We start from the raw sequence: 17,745 nt of genomic DNA, 5'->3' as shown, positions 1-17,745 counted from the left end.
GGTAGTACCTCATTCCAGCTTTGGAAGCATGGTCTCCGGCGCCCACCATTTCCTGGCATCCCGCTGCCCTGCCCCCCATTCTATCTTCCTCACTTCACTGCACTCCATGATACTCCTTTAAGGACTGTGCACCTTCTTCCTCTAGAATGTTCTTTCCTGGGCCTTCCATGCTGGCTTTCCTCAACAGACAGACCTATCCAAAGGGAGTGCCCCTCTTCAGAGATGTCTATCTGAGCATCCAGAAATCCCACCCTGTAGACACACAGCAGTAGCAGGAGGGGGCGGTGTTTCTGTGGGCAAGCGTACTGAAACTCTTTCTATGGTGCTATTGGTAACTGGTGCCTTATGCATATCACACATGGCTTTCCCGTGTGCTGCCTTCAAGCTGGAGGGCTCTTGCCTGACTTTTGGATCTAGCTTTCTGCTTAGACCAGGATCAGCTCCCAGAGGCAGCCTTTAACATGACTCTCTTTGGATGGGGTAAAAGGTATTTGCCACATGCAGTTGTTCCCCAGTCAAGCCCAGCTGTCCCCAGCAGTCACCTACTCATGAGGGCACTCTTTCCTTCCTTGCCTCGTGTTTCTACTGAATGCCTCCTTGCCCTTGAATCTGCTTTACCGTCTGAACCCAAACTAATGAGACAAGGACAGATTTCCTGGCCTCAAATTGGCCACCCGGACAACTGTAATTACTTCCTCCACCTCTGCTACCCCCTCTTCTTGTGTGTGTGCATATTTGAGTGGGTGTGTTGCATGCATGTGTATGTGGGTATAGACTTATGTATGCCACAGAGTGTGTGTGGAGGTTAGAGGTTGGGAGTTGGTTCTGACCTTCAATTTAGCTGAGGAATGACCTCTCTTGTTTCCGCTGCTATGATGCATACACACTGGGCTATCTGGCCTGATATCCTGGACTTTCTTTCCACCTCTCAGTAGGAGTGCTAGGATTACAAATGCATAACTGCGGCCAGGTTTTCTTTTTCTTTCTCCTCTCTCTCTCTCTCTCTCTCTCTCTCTCTCTCTCTCTCTCTTTCTCTCTCTTTGTCTTGAGACAGGGGTTCTCTGTGTAGCCATGGCTGTCTTGGAACTTGCTCTGTAGACCAGGCTGGCCTTGAACTCAGAGATCCACCTGCCTCTGCCTCCTGAGTGCCAGGATTAAAGGCGTTTGCCACCATCACAGGTTATGCATCCAGCTTTTTACATGAGTTCTGGGGATCCAACTCAGGTTGTCCGGCTTGCTTGAGATTCTATTCTTGGAAGACACAAATTAAGGTATTTAAACCCCATTCTGTCTGACCCACAGTCATGGCCATATCCTGCTCCATGGTCTCCTCAGGCCCAATACAAATGGATGATGGAGAACAGGAACTATGCATATCAAATCTAAGATCATTTGAATGAAGGACCAAAGGGTAGGTCATCTGTGAGCTGAGAGAGAAATGATAAGCTTGGAGCAGTCACTAACCAGGGCATAACCAGACATAGATTGTCAGTACTTGGACTCCATGTGTCAGTGTGCAGGGCAGTTTCCCCAGAATGGGGCCTTGTCGGGTAAATGAGAGGGTGAGACCAAATATTTGCATCATAAAGGGTCTCCCTGTTGGAGTGAAGGCTGCAACTGAGCTAACTGCCTCACAGAAAGCTTCTGGGTCTTTCCATAGCTGGGTCTCCATGGAAATTAGTTTGCAGAAAGGAGCTATTTTAAGGACAGACCTGGTAGGCTGGGGTTAGGGAAGTTATCTGTGGGAGAGAGCTTTGCTCAGTGACTCACTCATTTTCCTCTTATCGGTGGTTAGAAAACCACAATAAAGCAACCGAAATGCTGGACAGAGGAGGAATAAAGTGGCTGCTCATCCAGTCCCACAGGTGGCCTGACAATGCAGCTGCCACCCTCCCTAGCATGGCAATTGGAGGCAGATACATTCACACCAGAGACCATTATTATGGTAACAGGAAATCTGGGCTCTGACCGGCTTCATATAGCCATATAGCAAAGAAGGGCAGATTTGCTTCTTGAAAGACAGTGATTGTTGATCTACAATTTTAAGGGGGATGGGTCATTTTAGGGGTGGGGGCAGTTTGTGAGCAAAGCTTGTTAACTTCTTATGGAGCTCAGCGAAGAAAACTGAGGTGACGGGGGCTGATATGTGGCTTCCCATTCCTCTGCCAACTGAGTGTTGGAGGGGGAGGGTAGAACAGAATTGCTAGCAAAAGAGACAGCTAGCATGGGTTCTGTGAGATGGTGGTGACCCAGAGTCTATAGTAGGTGGTCAAGGAGCTCAGGGGTGTGCACAGGACTGAGAGAGGCTAGGAGAACGAGGATGAAACTTCAATCCTTGTGGCCCCAGATGACCATTCACATGCAAAGAAGGTGAAGGGACCAGCCCCCCATTTCGGCAGCCATGACAGTAACACGTGCTCGCTATGACCTTGTCTTGGTCACTAGAGGTTAGGTGCCTGCCTCGTGACAAGGAACCAATCAGAAGTCAGCTGGTGGCGCTATGCTTTACGACTCTGTGTGTACTTTACAGACAAGCGCACAGCAATGACTCGCAGAGCATAGCAACCACCCTGGGAGGGCTTATGGGCCATAACAACCAATTGGCCAACAACACAGGGCAAGCCCTCCAAGCCTGGAGGCACACCAATCCTGAGCCTGTGCGTACCCCTAGACACTCCCCCTACACTGCCCTACAAGATCGCTCGGCAGCCGGTTCGAGGTGTCTTTTGCTAGCCATCCACCATGGCGGGTGGATGAAAGACCCAAGCTAACATGGGGTTAGCTCATTAAAAAAAAACAATAAAGCCTCATGCAGTTTGCAGCAAGCTCTTGAATCTGCCTGGTGATTGGGGTGACCTCAGTGCTGGCCTGGGACCCCGGATACCTGAGTTTTCTGGGGGGTCTATCAAAGGGGAAAGGGGGGCTAGGATCTGCACGGGTGATTAGAGCTCAGGTTGAAGGGACAGGAAGCAGACATAGGTCCTGCCTTACCACTTCTCCTGGAGCCTGCAGAAATGATAGGGGAGGTTGGACATCTACTGGAAGGAGCTATTTGTTATTCCATGGATGGGCAGCTGCCGGCACCCCACATAGCAAGCCAGCCCATTACAGTTGCAGGAGGGGTCCCATGGGCCAAAGGCAATAGGGTCCTGGCCCTCAGTTCTGAGGTCACAAGGGAGTATGATCCAGGGTGGAGCCCCAGGAAAAGTGAGCAGAAAAACAGCAGGGTGGAGCCTGCCTGCACTTCCTGTGTGTCCTCCCTCTAGAATATCAAGCTGCGTCTCTACTTGGCTCTTGGTCTACTGGGTCAGAATGCTGCGGGGGTGGGGGAGGGATGGGGGAACTTGGTTTACTCATCTACTGGGTCAGAATGCTGGAGCCTGGAGATGGGGGTGAAGTTCTTTGTGGGGACAAAGTAGTAAATCTGTAGAGAGACATTCACCTAAGTAGAGGTGAGGAGCTATTCTGGAATATTCTCAGCCTTGTCCACAAGGACCATCGAAGTAGGCAGTGAGTGGTTTACTCAGTGCCTGCCAAAGGATGCAGCTCTCTGGAACTCTGTGTAGAGCCCAGGCCTGGGGTCTGTGAACAGGAGAGATGCTGAATATCTCAAGGTAGAAGGAGTGGTGACATGGGCCATGGCACCTTACAAGTTATACCAAGCAGTATCTATGCTGGTCCTTTGGCTGGAGGCTATTCCCTAACCTGTGAACCCATGTCCTTGGGATGGTCTACATGGGTCTATTGTCCCTGAAATAATCAATACCAGTAAAAGCTAGGAAGAACTTGTGGGTTGTTGGTCAGCCAGTGTCAGAAGACACTTGTGGAAGTTAAGTTGCTGCAGGACATTTGGAGTCCCACACAGGGATATGTATAAAAGTAGTTATGATGTCCACCCATGCCCAACTTCAGACTGTCTCCATGGTGACTATTTTCTGGCCATCAGAAAACCTTAACTGCCTCTTCCTGTTCCAAAGTCTCTCTGCAGTGGTTACAGCACAGGGAATCAGGAAGAAGCCACACAGTCAGGAACCTAGAAAGGCACAATTTATTGGTCACATAGACTGGGACACATAGGGGATACACCTGCTTTCCTGCACACTCTGGATCTGGTTTCCTACATTAATCCTGATATTATCAAAAAGCAAGACAAGAAAAGACATTGTCATCCCATTCTTCTGGTATAACAAGGACACAGGGTGAGCCACACCACTTGGGAAGAGGCGGCTGCAATATTTCGAGAGCCTGGAACCAAGGCTCCCCTTCCCTGATAGCAGGCTGGAGAGCTCAGCCATTGGGACGGTGGTAGAGATTCTTCCTCAGTACATCAGAAGTGCTATAGGGGATTTGGGGGGGTGTGCTTGGCCCAACCTAGGGTATGGCGGTAGCTGCCCACTCATAGTGGCACAGGGAGCATTGGGCCATAGGCTCAGCAAGGGTCTGACATGTCTGGCTTAGGTTAAGGCCAGATCTCTTCACTTGAGAGTTGGAGCTGATCTCTTGATTCTGGCAGACTGAAAACCCAACAGAAACCAGGCAGATGTGGGCTGTGACAGAATCCCAGCCTTCGCTAAAGCAGCTTGTATCTCTGAAGTTGGACAGAGCCGGGCTCCTTGTACCCTCAATTACCTATGCAGACTCTTCAGGTCTCTAAGTGGAGCCCGGCTAGCTAGAGCGGTTTGCTGGCTTTCTTAATGCTTTGTTTAAACTTCTCAGGACCTACCACTTGGGGTTGGTGGGTGTGGGCCAGGGTTCAGGTTGACTGAAACCTCAGCTCCGGAGGCCAGCCTGGCAAATGTTCGTACAGCACTGAACATAGCACGTGGCACCTGACATTATTATCATTTCTATCTTCACCCTCGGACAGTGTCTCAGTCCCTTTCTTAAAAACAGCGACTAGAAGGCGGCCCTGGAATCCAAGTTCTGAGACCCAGGTGCGGCTGTCTGTTGTCCATATGGTTAAGTGTTCTCCACCCAGCTTCGGCATCTGTCACCCAGTGTTGCAGCCAGCACACTCTTGGACCACAGAGAAGTGAGGCCCTTTCCTGAAAAGTACACAGCCTTGGACTTAAAGCTGGGCAAGAGGAGCTGGCAGGAGGTCCTGGGAGAGGCTTCCTGAGAGAGGCTTTGACCGGCTCTGTGCTGTTCTTCTGGGCTCCCATCACCAGCAGCAAACCAAGGGCGTCACTGTAGGATGAGAACAGAAGGGTTGTCAGAGCCTTGCTAGCTCCAGGCCACATTTGACCCCTATTGTGTAATGTTTTACTCTTTTGGCTTTTTGTTCTTTATGTCTTTTTGAGGGGTCCACCACCCAGCTCCCAAGTAAATCGCACACAGTCTTATTATTACTTACGACTGCCTGGCCTTATTGTGGCTTGTGGTCAGCCAGCTTTTCTTATCTTAAATTAACCCATCTGCCTTTTCCCTCTGGGCCTTTATCATTCTTACTGGTGTATATCTTACTTTCCTTCTGACTCCGTGGCTGGGTGGCTGACCCCTGATGTCCTCCTCTCCTCGTTCTCTTGCTGCTCCTTCTCGTCCTCGTTTTCTCCTTCTGTTTATACTCTCTGCCTGACAGCTCCACCTATCCTCCTCACTCCTGCCTCACTATCTGGCCATTCAGCTCTTTATTAGGACCACCACCAGGTGTTTTAGTCAGGCAGAGTAACACAGCTTCACAGAGTTAAACAAATGCAGCATAAACAAAAGTCACACACCTTAAAATAATATTCCCCAACAGATCCCTAGTGCTGGAGGCTAGATCAGGTTGACATGAAAGTATACTTAGGACACTGTCCTAATTGTCTTATATGCTAATTCACATGTTATATGCATATACTACATATGACCTAGATACGCATTATATAACATATATGAAACACGAGTGATAACTGTGAAAATGAAAATGAGGTAACAGTGTATGGCAGCAATCTATTGCTCCACAGAAATCCATTAATATCATCTTTTTACAGATTAAGAAGGCAAAGAACTGGGCAGTGGAGACTTGGGATTTAAATCTGACACAGAACTGCAACACAGCATTTGTCTATTGTGTAAGACCCTGAGTTTGACCCTCAATACTGCAATAAAATACAATAATAGGTCAGGTGTGTTGGCAGAAGCCTTTAATCCCAGTACTCGGGAGGCAGAGGCAGGTGGATTTTTGAGTTCAAGGCCAGCCTGGTCTACTGAGCAAGTTCCACGACAGCCAGGACTACACAGAGAAACCCTGTCTCAAAAAACAAGAAACCAAAACCAAAATAATAACAACAATACAATAACAGAACAGACAGCAGTCTGGCTCTAGAGTTCACTTCTCTTGTGGTACTGTGGACTCAGCCGAAGGCTTCATGGAGGCTTCGGGTATATTCCACTACTGAGCTACAACCTTAACATCCAGAATGCTGCCGCTGATTCTTCTTAAGCCAGTGTCTTGCTATACAGCCCAGGCTGACCTTGAACACCCGGTCCTCCTGCATTAGACTTTCAGAGTGCTAGGATTATAGGGGTCTACTACTGTCTTCAGCTTCAACTGTGATTTTTCTTTAAATTGTTGTTAGCTTTGCTGTAGAATAAACAGACTCGATTGGAAGGGGATATTCTGCCTGAAGTTTCTAAAAATACCAGGAATGTTTTAAACTATATATTAAGGATGATAAAACTGGGCTGGAGAGATGGCTCAGCAGTTAAGAGCACTGACTGGTTTTCCAGAGGTCCTGAGTTCAGTTCCCAGCTACCTTTTGGTGACTCACAACCATCTGTAGTGAGATCTGGTGCCCTCTTCTGGCCTCCAGGGGTACATGCAGGCAGAACACTGTATACATAATAAATAATCTTTTAAAAAAGGATAAAACTTGGGCTGGAGAGATGGTTCAGAGGTTGAGAGCACTGGCTGTTCTTCCAGAGGTCCTGAGTTCAGTTCCCAGCAACCACATGGTGGCTCACAACCACTGTAATAATGAGATCTGGTGCCCTCTTCTGGTGTGCAGATATACATGGAAGCAGAATGTTGTATACATAATAAATAAATAAATAAAACCTTTAAAAAAAAGGATAAAACTAAATTATAAATGACCGAAATCCCGGTATTTTACAGAGCTAGGTGTTTATCCACAGCTCCTCCCCCTGTCCCTCTCAAGAATCATTTGCAGATGCCGTGTAGGACCAATCAGGGGCACAGAGGTGCCAGGTTCAAACCCCAAGTTCAGCCCTTCCTCAGAGTACTTCCCAGGACACTCACTCACACCACAGACACACAGGCATGCACGCAGGAACATATGAATCAGCGCACCTGCATGGCAGTCCTGCCAAGTAGCCCCTCCTCGTGGCGGTGCTTGCCGTGGTGGGGGAGCTCCGAGTTGTCTCGGTAGTCTCGGCCTTTGGAATGCTGCAGTTGCAGGACTGCAGGGCTCTTGACTGGCAGAGGCGGCCGTGGAGCTGGGATGGGCGTCGTCTGTTGGCTCATTTCGGACCTGGAAGGCTTGATAGGCCTCTTGACTGGCACCGGTGCTTGGGAACCAGCTGAGGCTTTGGACTTGCCTTGGTTTTTGTCCCCACTGGGCATTCTTCCCTCAGCAGAGGAGGAACAGGTAAAAGAGCGCATCCGGGGTGTGGGGCCAAAGACAGGCACGGGGACCTGTTTACTTGTCCCCTTGACACCCTCCACCTCTTGGGCTTTGGGGAGCAGTATGCTGGGTGGTGAGATTCCTGGGTCTGGACAGGGCGGGGGTTCCTTCCGCAGCATCTTGGGAGACTCCTGCTCTTTCCTGGGCACCAGCTTAGGGAAGGAACTCACAGATCCATACAGGGGGTTCTCAAACATCTCCGGCTTGGTCAGCTGCAGGTCTTCCTGTAACAGAGCTTCTACTTTGCCCAGGTCACTGGGTCTGGAACCATGGAGAGGAGGAGAGGAGAGTGGGGAGAAAACACATTCAGAAGTCAGGACCTGGGGAGTAGATGCTTCATGCCTCTGGGCTTTCACTTAGGGATGATAATGTTCTGTAACTATAGTGGCGTTGGTATAACATGTAATATACCAAATTGTTCATTTTCCAGGGGATAATTTTACACGAATTTAACCTGATATACACATTTTTTCAACACAGGGTCTCACAATGTACCTCTGGCTGATGTATATCTGCCCCTCTATCTGCTGAGCCTTGGGATAAAAGACTACGACAGGCTAAAGGTCTAGTCCCACCAAGCTCTGTTCGCAGTGTGAAGCATGCGGTGACGTCTACCCTGGGAACCTCTCAGGATGACACCACGAACTTCCATTTTCTTTGTTGCTGTTTCTAGCTTTGCTTCCTGGGGTTACTGAAGAGATTGGTTTTGTCAAATGAGCAAACACCTCAGTACCTACTGGATGGAGTCCTTGGTCCTAATCCCAGGGAGGGTTACTGAGGCTACCTTTAGACCTGGCTAGGTTCAGGGACATGCCTCCCCGCTGCTCCCCCCTTTCAGGGAGTTCAGGTAAGGCACAGGAGTATCATTGCCTCTCCAGAGGAATCCCAGGCAGGCCTGGCATCGGCGTTGGACTTGGAGGGTTGGGGGAAAACCATGCTGGGGAAGATGCCCCAGCATTGGATCCCGACTACTATTAGTTAACTCCACTAAGGAACTGAAGTCCGGAGGAGCAAAGAAAAGAAAACAGTACTCAGGAAAGAGACTGCACGTGACAGCCTGTATCCTGACGCTGTGGGCGGAGACACATCTGTGTCACTGTAACTGGGTCCAGATGTCTCTTGGCCATCTGCTGTCCTGTAGGAATGAGAACTGCATCTAGTGTTTCCCTTAACTGCCTATGGGCTTCATCCCTGGGCTGTGTGATTCTTCTTCCTCAATCAGTTTTGGCCAGTCCCTCTGTGGTGACAGCTCTGCCTTCATTTGGATTTCTAGTCCCAATTTATTTATTTATTTATTTTTAAATTGCCACCAGAGAGTTATATATGAGAGCATGGATGCTTCTTTTTAAGAAAAGAGAGAGATTTGGGTTAGGTAAAGTCTTCTACTCAGAAATCCTCACCTCTTTCCCAGAGTCCTCCAGGGAGTGGAGGATGCCAGAGAATGTCATTGGTTTCAGAAATGTCTTCATCAATAAATTCAGGTCTTTTTGTTTGTTTGTTTGGTTTTGGTTTTGGTTTTTGGAGACAGAATTTCTACGTGCAGCCTTGGCTGTTTTGGAACTCTCTCTGTAGACCAGGATGGCCTCGATCCACCTGCCTTTGTCTCTTAAGTGCTGGGATTAAAGGCTTACACTACCATGCCCCAACAATAGTATATTGCCACACCTCGGATTAAAATCAAGTTGCATCAGTTGTTTAGACAAGCAGAAGCCAAAGTGGTGGGCAGAACCTATTACAACTCTGCCCAGTTCAGGCCACCATCCTTGGGAGGCCCCAGGGGGCGCTTGCGAGCAGGAAAACACAATTCAAAGGGCACTAACCTTGCCTCCTGCACCCTGGAGCAGAGGCCTCTGTTGGCAGTGGAGGATGAAAACTTCTTCGGAGACAGAGGTGGCTGGGAGGGAGGAGTGGGAGGACCCTCTCCCCTTCCGGGCCCCAGGGAGGAGTCCTTGGGTGGCTGGTCGTAACTCCAGGCTGTGAGTTGTTGGTCTGGGGATAGGGTTGATTTCCCATGCAGGGGCACACCAATGTAGTTTGGATTGATGATCTCATTGAGACTGGAGACACCACATGCAGGGACCCTGTAGGAAGATATGGAGGCACCTCTGAGGCCTTTTCCCATCTTGGTTGGGACCAGCCTGAGGAAAACGTTCCTCGGCTTCTCAGCCTCTTGGTACCTTCTTTCCTGGAGTACATTAATTCATTCACTCATTTATGTATGCATGTAATACAGAAACCAGAGACCAAGGTGAGACCAGCAGGAAGGCTGAGACCCACTAGGCAGAAGGTGGCTGGGAAGAGCTACTCAGGGTTGAAATTAGGTGAAATGCAGAAGGAAGAATAAGAAAGAAGGATGGTCCGGCAGTGGCAAAGGTCCATGCTCAGGCCCACAGGTCACAGCAACAGAAATGAAACTAGGAAGTCACAGTCGGGGACCTTTGACCTTTGTTCCTGGCCTCCATCTTTTGCCCTGTTATCTGTTCAGTCATCTATAATTCCTTCTTCCTGGAAGGCACATCCTTCCACTGGCTGGTGGTGAGTCCTGAGGTCACGGACTACACTGTATTTACATTGGTTTCTTCCCGATGCACAGTAGGTACTCAGGAAGGGACAGTCGAGCTGAACTGTTCCAATACAGAAGAGTCTCCAAGCTTTTGTCACAGTCATGCTGATCTCCTCAAAGATGGGGATTTGAACTCAGGATGTAGAACTAAGGTAGGAGAGTGGCTCCCCTAGACCCATCGTGTTCCTTCTCCCCTGATCTTGGCTTTCCTATGCCCACCTTTCCCTCTCCTGACTGACTCACACAACCCAGCTTGTTGTAGAACCTCTTGGCAAGTTTCATCTACCTGCCAGCAGGCTCCCACTGCCTCATGGGGTCATGGCTGGTGAGGTTCTTCAGGCACTTCATTCCACTGGACTCATCCCTCTCTGTCTTCACAAAGTCTGGAAGAGAAGGTTCAGAAAAAAAAATATGTGAGGGCCAGGCTACCACAGGGATTAGAAATGCAAAGTGGTATCCATTTGCAAGCCAAACCTGGAAAGCAAATACAAGGAGAAGTATTCAAGCAAGATTTTCAGGCTTCAAAATGCTTATGCTTGGTGATTGGTTAATGATGTCTGCCATGGGTCCAGAAATAGAAGAACAGGCACTAATGACTCAGTTGTTATTTTGTGAAATATTCCTAACTTGTTAGCTGAGCCAGGGGCAAGACAGACAAATATTTCTTGTCAGATTCGAACAAAATGACCACCACTAGGTCATCCCATAAGAGTACCTCACATGCAGAGGTATCTTTTTATGGGGCTTAAAGGGACCTCCAACTTTATTTATGAATCTGGCATGTTATTGCTAGGTGATAACCACTGTTAGTATTCAGGCATTTGTACTGGCCTGCCTTTGGAGTTCTGACAAGATACACCCTCAGCTGCTGCCAATAAAAGTACCACCTGTGCCTAATCAATATTTTCCCTTTTATTTTTTTCTCCATTTTTAAATTTAAATTAGAAACAAGATTGTTTTACATGTCAATCCCAGTTCCCTCTCTGTCCCCTCCTCTCCTGCCCCCCACTAACACCCTACCTATTCCATACAATTTCTGATCCCCAGGGAGGGTAAGGCCTTCCATTGGGGGCGGTCTTCAGGGTCTGTCATATCCTTTATGATAGGGCCTAGGCCCTATAATTTATTTTTATTTTATTTGCATTGGTATTTTGCCTGCATGTATGTCTGTGTGAGGGTACAAGGTCAGATCTTGGAGTTACAGTTGTGAGCTGCCATGTGGGTGCTGGGAATTGAACCCGTGTCCTCTGGAAGAGCAGCCAGCGCTCTTAAACGCTGAGCCATCTCTCCAGCCCTAATATGTTCCCTTTTAAAAGGGCTCCGCCCACCTTCCATTTCTCTCTCTGTCTATTCCCCCAACTCTCTATTTCCTCTCTTCTTCTGCTCCTGTCCCTGGAAGTCGGTCTCCCCCCTCCTCTTTTCCCTTTTTACCACCCTTTTCCCTTAATAAAAGACCCCTCTGCTTGTACTCTGTTGCATGGCATCTCGCTCGAGCCACTTTTTAAAACTACAACAACCATTATCTCTCTAACCCACTGTCCTGCTAGAGAAAAGATCTCTCACAGGGCACAGGGGAGTCACATGGACAGGAGCAGTGGTCCTTGGTGAACTAGAGCCTTCCCTGGCATGGGGAACTCCACTCCCCTGTGTTGTGAGTTCTACTCTTACTATTTCCATAACAGGCAAGCAAACAGTGTACCTATCAACTTCTGCTTGGCCCTGGGTGAACATTATCTTAGCCACTTCCTGAGTTTGTAACCTTCACCCAGTCACCTAGCCTATCTGTGTCTCAGTTTCCCTATCTGGCAAGTTGAGATAATCATACTTGGCTCACAGGGCTGTTGTGTGAGATAAATAAGATGCCTTTGTTTTTCTTCTCGTCAAAGACGTCATCTCACTATGTCACCCAGGCTAGCCTTGAACTCATGATCTTCTTGCCTCAGCCTCCTGAGTGTTGGGGTCACACGTATGCACCACCATGCTAACCTAGAGGCTTTCCAGCCAATCACACTCTAATCTGAGGGCATGATCACAGAACACTTGATAGCTTTGCTGAGAGAAAAGCACATGCCCATCCCTAGCGCAGTGGCCTCTGGGAAGACTGGGAAGGGATGGCCTACCGTAGAGCTTCTCCCTCATCTTGCCCTGTGAGGTCTGCAGCTTAATCTCCCCTCTGAAGTGGCCAGTCATCTCCCCATGGTGGGTGAGAGGCGTGTAGATGGGAAGCTGGGTCTCTGTGGTCTCTAGATGAAGGGCAATGCAGCCTTCACCTGGGGGAGAGGAGAGAGAACGTCAACATGAAAACCATGGCATGAGACAGACGTGGAGCATGCCTGGAGATGTAGCTGTGGCACCGGGAGACAATTCTTGAAGCAATCAGCCAGGCTTGGATTAACTGACAAACGCTTTCCATCAATGCCTTAGCAACATGGGGCAAATGTCTCAAGCCTCATAGGAAAAAGAACTCTATGCAGATCAATGTGGAAAGAAAAATTAAATCCTAGAAAATCCATCCAAGAAATGGCATTAAATGCTAATCCAATTGCTGTAGGGAAAACTCACTTCTCAAGGTTTGAAACAGTATAAGAAATAAATAAAACCAGATGAGCAGGTGAGGGCATAGGTCAGTCTAAACCGTCTCTACAAGGAAAAGTCTGGAATGAAAGAGACAGGCTGGAGTTCTGACTTGGCGGCAGGGAGTGGCAGCTGTTCTGTACCTAGGTCTGAGGAGCTGGCTGGGGACACAAGAGAGGCGCAGTGGCCCAGGAAGACTCTGGTTCAAGTCACAACTCAGATGATGACTGTGTGACCTGGGCGAGTCACTTGACCCCTATGAGCCTCAGTTTACCTGTTTACTCATTGAGGGAACATAACCTGCCTCTTGAGGTCTTGTCAAGATTAAATTACATAGTCCCTGCAGCTCACCCAGCAAGGCTAAGGGGGAGGTTGCTGGCAGTTGCACCTGGAAGTCACAAAGAGCAGGGAGGAATGGTAACCCATTAAGAAAAGTTCCTCAGAAAGTCGAGGGACAGAGTAAGAGGCAGCATCATGGTAGGATGGGGCATATATATATATATATATATATATATATATATATATATATATATATATATATATATAATGCATACAGTGTTCTGCCTGCATGTATGCCTGCAGGCCAGAAGAGGGCACCAGATCTCAGCATGGATGGTTGTGAGCCACTATGTGGTTGCTATTGAACTCAGGACCTCTGGAAGAACAGCCAAGCCAGTGCTCTTAACTGCTGAGCCATCTCTCCAGCCCCAGACAGGCTTTCTTGGAAGGCGGAGTCACCACCACCTTCACATGGGAGGCTGAGGCTAATGGGCAGTATGGTCCCTGGCTAGGGATGCTTACCATATGATTCATCACTGTCAGAGGATTTGATGCTGATCAGGATGTGCTGGTCCAGTAGGTATTCAGGATCAGAGATAATAGGCTTTAGCTGCAGAGGAGGCACCATATTAGAGCCCACAGGTGGGGACAGGTAGGGACAGTGGATGTGGGTCTTCAGTATTAATGTTAGAATACACAGGAAGATGGAACTGAAGATGTTTTGTCAGCCAAACGCAGGTCTTGTCTCTCCTTGCCCATGAGAGCAGCCAAATGAGGCATAACTGCCCCCACCCCCCAGCCTCAAACTGGGCTGAGCTTCCAAGGCCCTTGCCCATTGTCTTCATTCTTCCTTCCCTTCTTTGCATATTCTAGGGGCCAGGGGAATGACCAGCAGCCAGGTCTGGAATGAAACCTGCAGTACCATCCTTCTCCCCCAGCCCCTCCAAGATCTGCAGCTGCATATAAAGAGGGCACCATGGGACTGCTCCCCATTGGGAAGGTGGGGGGGATGTGTCTCCTTGCCAAAGTCCCTCAGTTGGGCTTGAAGTATCCTGTGGCTTGCTAAAGGTGTGGCTTGGTGAGGGACAGACTCATAAATGTCAGCACTGTCCCCAACTTCCCGCTGCTAAAAACTGTTCAGAGATATCAGGGATATAGCACAACGGTGCAAAGGCTTGGATTCAATCTTGGGTACTACAAGCACCAAATAAGGAATAAGAACTGAAGGAGATGGGCATACGAGGGTCTGAAAACCATTAGGAACACTGAGTTCATTTCTCCATGTTGAAAAGTGTGCCTTAAACCACTTGAGAACAAAGTCTAAGCTGGCCTCTTTGGCCTTGGTCTGGGATGGCTACAATCGGAGCAGACCTGCTTCAGGGGCACACTGGCCTCCATTGCTGTGGTCCCTTCCCCAAGACACCTTCTCTTCCTGCATTACCTTCGGAAGAGTCTCTCCAAACCGCACCACCAGTTCTCCTTCGCTTCCCTCTTCATTTTCTCCTTCCTGACTCTTGACAAAACCTGTCAGAGAATCAGAAGCTGGGTTTGAGGACCACAGAGCAAGGACCAGACAGAAAAAGACTCTGAGGGTTGCCTTCCTTGGGCCATGGAAGACTATCTCTTTCTTCTGAAGTCTCCAGGGCCCCAGCACCATTTAGGAATCAGGTTCGCTGGGGATTCTGTTTTTGTTCAAGGCATGGTCATTTGCCAACACAAGCCTAATTATTTTTAGGAAAATCAAAGAGATCCCCCCTCCTTTTTGACTTTTCTTTGCAACATACCAGGCAACAAAGAAGTCATCACACCGCAGGCAAGAAGATTGGGAAGCATGACAGCTCATCCCACGCCACTCAAGATAGCAGCCTTTTGAAATTCTAATTTAAGCCTCCTAATATGCTGTTTCCATAGAAATCTATGCAAATGTCTCGATAGTTTATTTAAAACACCCGCACAAAACCCCTCAACCCTGTTGGAACTGTTTTGACCCTGCCTGCTGAGCTGGGGCTTCAGGCTGTTATGGTGAAGGTGGTACTATCCTAGGGAAGGGGTGGGATGGGTTGGAGAAGGAAGGTACAGAAAGGTACGTGGGGGCAGAATTCTGGCTGGCAGCACTCCTGGGCCCTGGAAGCAAGGAGTCCATGCCTGTTTGCAGAATTGGTTCAAACCCTACCCCCACTATTCTTGAGGCCATTCCAGGGAGAACTAGAAAGCATGTAGCTCTCTTACTTGGGAATCTCAGACAACATGCCTGAAGATGTCATATAGAAAGAATCCTTCATAAGCACAGTGGGTTCTCAGCATGGCCACCGGAAATGGAACCGTCCATCCCTACCTTGTTTCCAGCCACAGTGAGACCCACAACGAAAGTGCCATGATATGGAAAGAGCAAGGTGGCCCAGGGCAACAGCAAGAAGGCAGCAGCAACTGTTTAGACCCTGTCTGATCTCCAGAGCTCTGGAGCTTTGCCCAGGGCAAAGCTGAGAAAGAGCCCAGCTTGGAGGAAACTCAAATGGGTAAGAATCTGCCTAGAGAATGTTGACAGTGAAGCCAGGGACAGCGCGGTCAGTACACTAGTGGCTGCCCCTATCTCCAGGGCTGAGACCGTGGAAGCACAGACCACAGGGGTGGAAAAGGGGCTTCATAGCACGGAGTGGGTATCCCATCCATGAAACCTCATCAGTGACGGATGGATTATTAAGGAAAAGGCACTTATGTGAAAGAATCACCCCTAAGGGTGGTTTTCAAGCCACTTACTCTCTAAGCAGCTTGAGTGGAACTCCAAGTAGAACTTGGTCTGGGATTTGGTCTTCAGGGTGGCATAGCATGCAAGAAACTCGATCTGCCCTTGGCTGTCCACAGTGCCGGGACCTGGAGCAGGGGAGAGCAGGGCTTTATCTGCGCACTTTACCTGCAGGTGGAGGTTCCTCCCAGCTTCTCTCCAGGGTTCTTTCCTCTCTGTCCACGCACCATGCTGGGCTCCCTCTGAGGGCCCAAGGATGCAGAATGTCCAGGTGGAAGGAGAGATATTCCTTAAAGTTTCGAGACTCACCATGTAGGGTGCAGAGCAGAAAGAGTCAAGACAGCAAGGACCCAAGATCTAATCTCTTCCTTCCTTCCCTCCTTCCTTCCTTTACTTCTCCTTCCCTCCATCCCTCCCCCTCCCCGCTCCATCTTTTGCTAGATAACCCAGGCTTGCCTGGAACTCACTACATAGCCAAGGCTGGCCTCAAACTTGTGATCCCCCTGCATCAAGTTCTCAGTTGCTAGGGTTAAAAGCATAAGCGAACAGGCCCAGATTTCCCCACTAATTCTGACAGAGAGTTCATACAGCTATTTAGAGGTTCACCATCCAAATCTGCTGTTTGGAGTCCACAACAAGGGAGATATGCCCTTACTTCCTTGGCACAGTCATGTCCAGTCCTTACTCTGGGCTCCGGGACACGTTGGCCTTCAGCTAACACGCTCATAACTGTGTTAATTTACACACCCCACACTAGTTTTTATTACTAATTTTGTTTTGTAAGACAGTGTCTTATATGTACCCAGAACTGGTCTCAAACTCACTATGTAGCTAAGAATGACAATGAACTTCTGAGCCTGTTGCCTCCGGCTCCTAAGTGCTGGGACCGAAGGTGTGCACCACCACACTCAATCTTGAACTGGCTTTAAGCAAGTGTTCTGTCTTCCCATATAAATTCTAAGCCACTTGAGAGTAACCTCCACTGTGCCTGTCAACCTTTCTTCTTTCCTTTCTTCTAAACACCACAGCATCTTAACCAGAATCTGCTTAGACAGATGTTCCAACAAGGCTCCACACTGGTGACCGATATCTTTAAGCACCTGCTATGTTCTGAATCCCAGCAGAAGGAAACAACGCCTGAAAATGAAGATGCTTTACCCAGTGACAGAGGGAGAGGTGACACAGGCTACTCCACCAACACCGTAGAACTCAGAGAAAGGGGAGATGGGTGTGAACATGGAGGAGGCAGAGCCTAAAGGCTAGCAAGGTGGTAGAACAAAAATGGCCAGATGAAGGAAGGAGACAGGACAGGGGTGAAGACAAGGGTGGAGAAGGAAGGTCTTATGAGACCCACAGATGTTTGATCCAATGGTAGGGAGAAGGGCATCCCAGGAAGACCACGGTTTTGTTTCATGTATGTCTCTCAGCACAGAGAGCACAGAGTGAGACAGTGAGTGTTCTCTGCCTGTGTTTGGGTCTCTCACACCTCGAATCCCTAAATCAGTCACCCGATGTTCTGAAGTAAAGAGTGGGCATAGGAGGTGACAATATAGTTTCCTGATCACCTCAGACAGGGCTGGACAGACTTGCTAACAGGCCACAGCCCCTCCTGTGATGAGGGTAGCCTGGCAGCCAAGGCTGGGTTGGGTAATTTGAAAATACAACTGCATCTCTAAGTTTATTCCAGTCTCCCAGGGCTCTGAATCCCATCTCCACAATTTTCATCATGTCAACCTACTATGCAACCACACTAAACTGGCTTAATATTTTCTTTAATTAGAGCCAGTTTTTAAACTTAGATGTAATTGAATAAAATGTGCCACAATTGGAAGAAACTGAAGTACTTGCTTATCCAGAAGAGACATATTCAAAACACACTAAAGTACATATATCATGAATAAATAAATGTTCAACAATGTGTCCCCAGTCCAAATCTTCTTTGGTATTAGACAACCCATACC

At 48.6% G+C, this 17,745-nt stretch overlaps 1 protein-coding gene across 1 annotated transcript in view; it reads right to left on the bottom strand.

Moving 5' to 3' along the window:
* Nucleotides 1–4,047: 4,047 nt before the first annotated feature.
* Nucleotides 4,048–17,745, bottom strand: part of Inpp5d (inositol polyphosphate-5-phosphatase D) — a 105,419-nt gene continuing 91,721 nt past the window's right edge. Inside the window, exons 20-27 of the mRNA XM_027397475.2 lie at nucleotides 15,799–15,912; nucleotides 14,483–14,565; nucleotides 13,564–13,651; nucleotides 12,309–12,458; nucleotides 10,475–10,571; nucleotides 9,446–9,706; nucleotides 7,292–7,886; nucleotides 4,048–5,187 (exon numbers count right to left, since the gene is read on the bottom strand). Of these exons, the coding sequence (XP_027253276.2) occupies nucleotides 5,185–5,187; nucleotides 7,292–7,886; nucleotides 9,446–9,706; nucleotides 10,475–10,571; nucleotides 12,309–12,458; nucleotides 13,564–13,651; nucleotides 14,483–14,565; nucleotides 15,799–15,912 (1,391 nt within the window). The 3' untranslated portion in view covers nucleotides 4,048–5,184. The remainder of the gene's footprint in view (nucleotides 5,188–7,291; nucleotides 7,887–9,445; nucleotides 9,707–10,474; nucleotides 10,572–12,308; nucleotides 12,459–13,563; nucleotides 13,652–14,482; nucleotides 14,566–15,798; nucleotides 15,913–17,745) is intronic.

This window comes from Cricetulus griseus, chromosome 2 (genome assembly GCF_003668045.3).
Source record: "Cricetulus griseus strain 17A/GY chromosome 2, alternate assembly CriGri-PICRH-1.0, whole genome shotgun sequence".
NCBI classification, from domain to species: domain Eukaryota; kingdom Metazoa; phylum Chordata; class Mammalia; order Rodentia; family Cricetidae; genus Cricetulus; species Cricetulus griseus.
The sequence above is the reverse complement of the archived record's forward strand: the minus strand, read 5'-3'. Positions and strand labels throughout refer to the sequence as shown.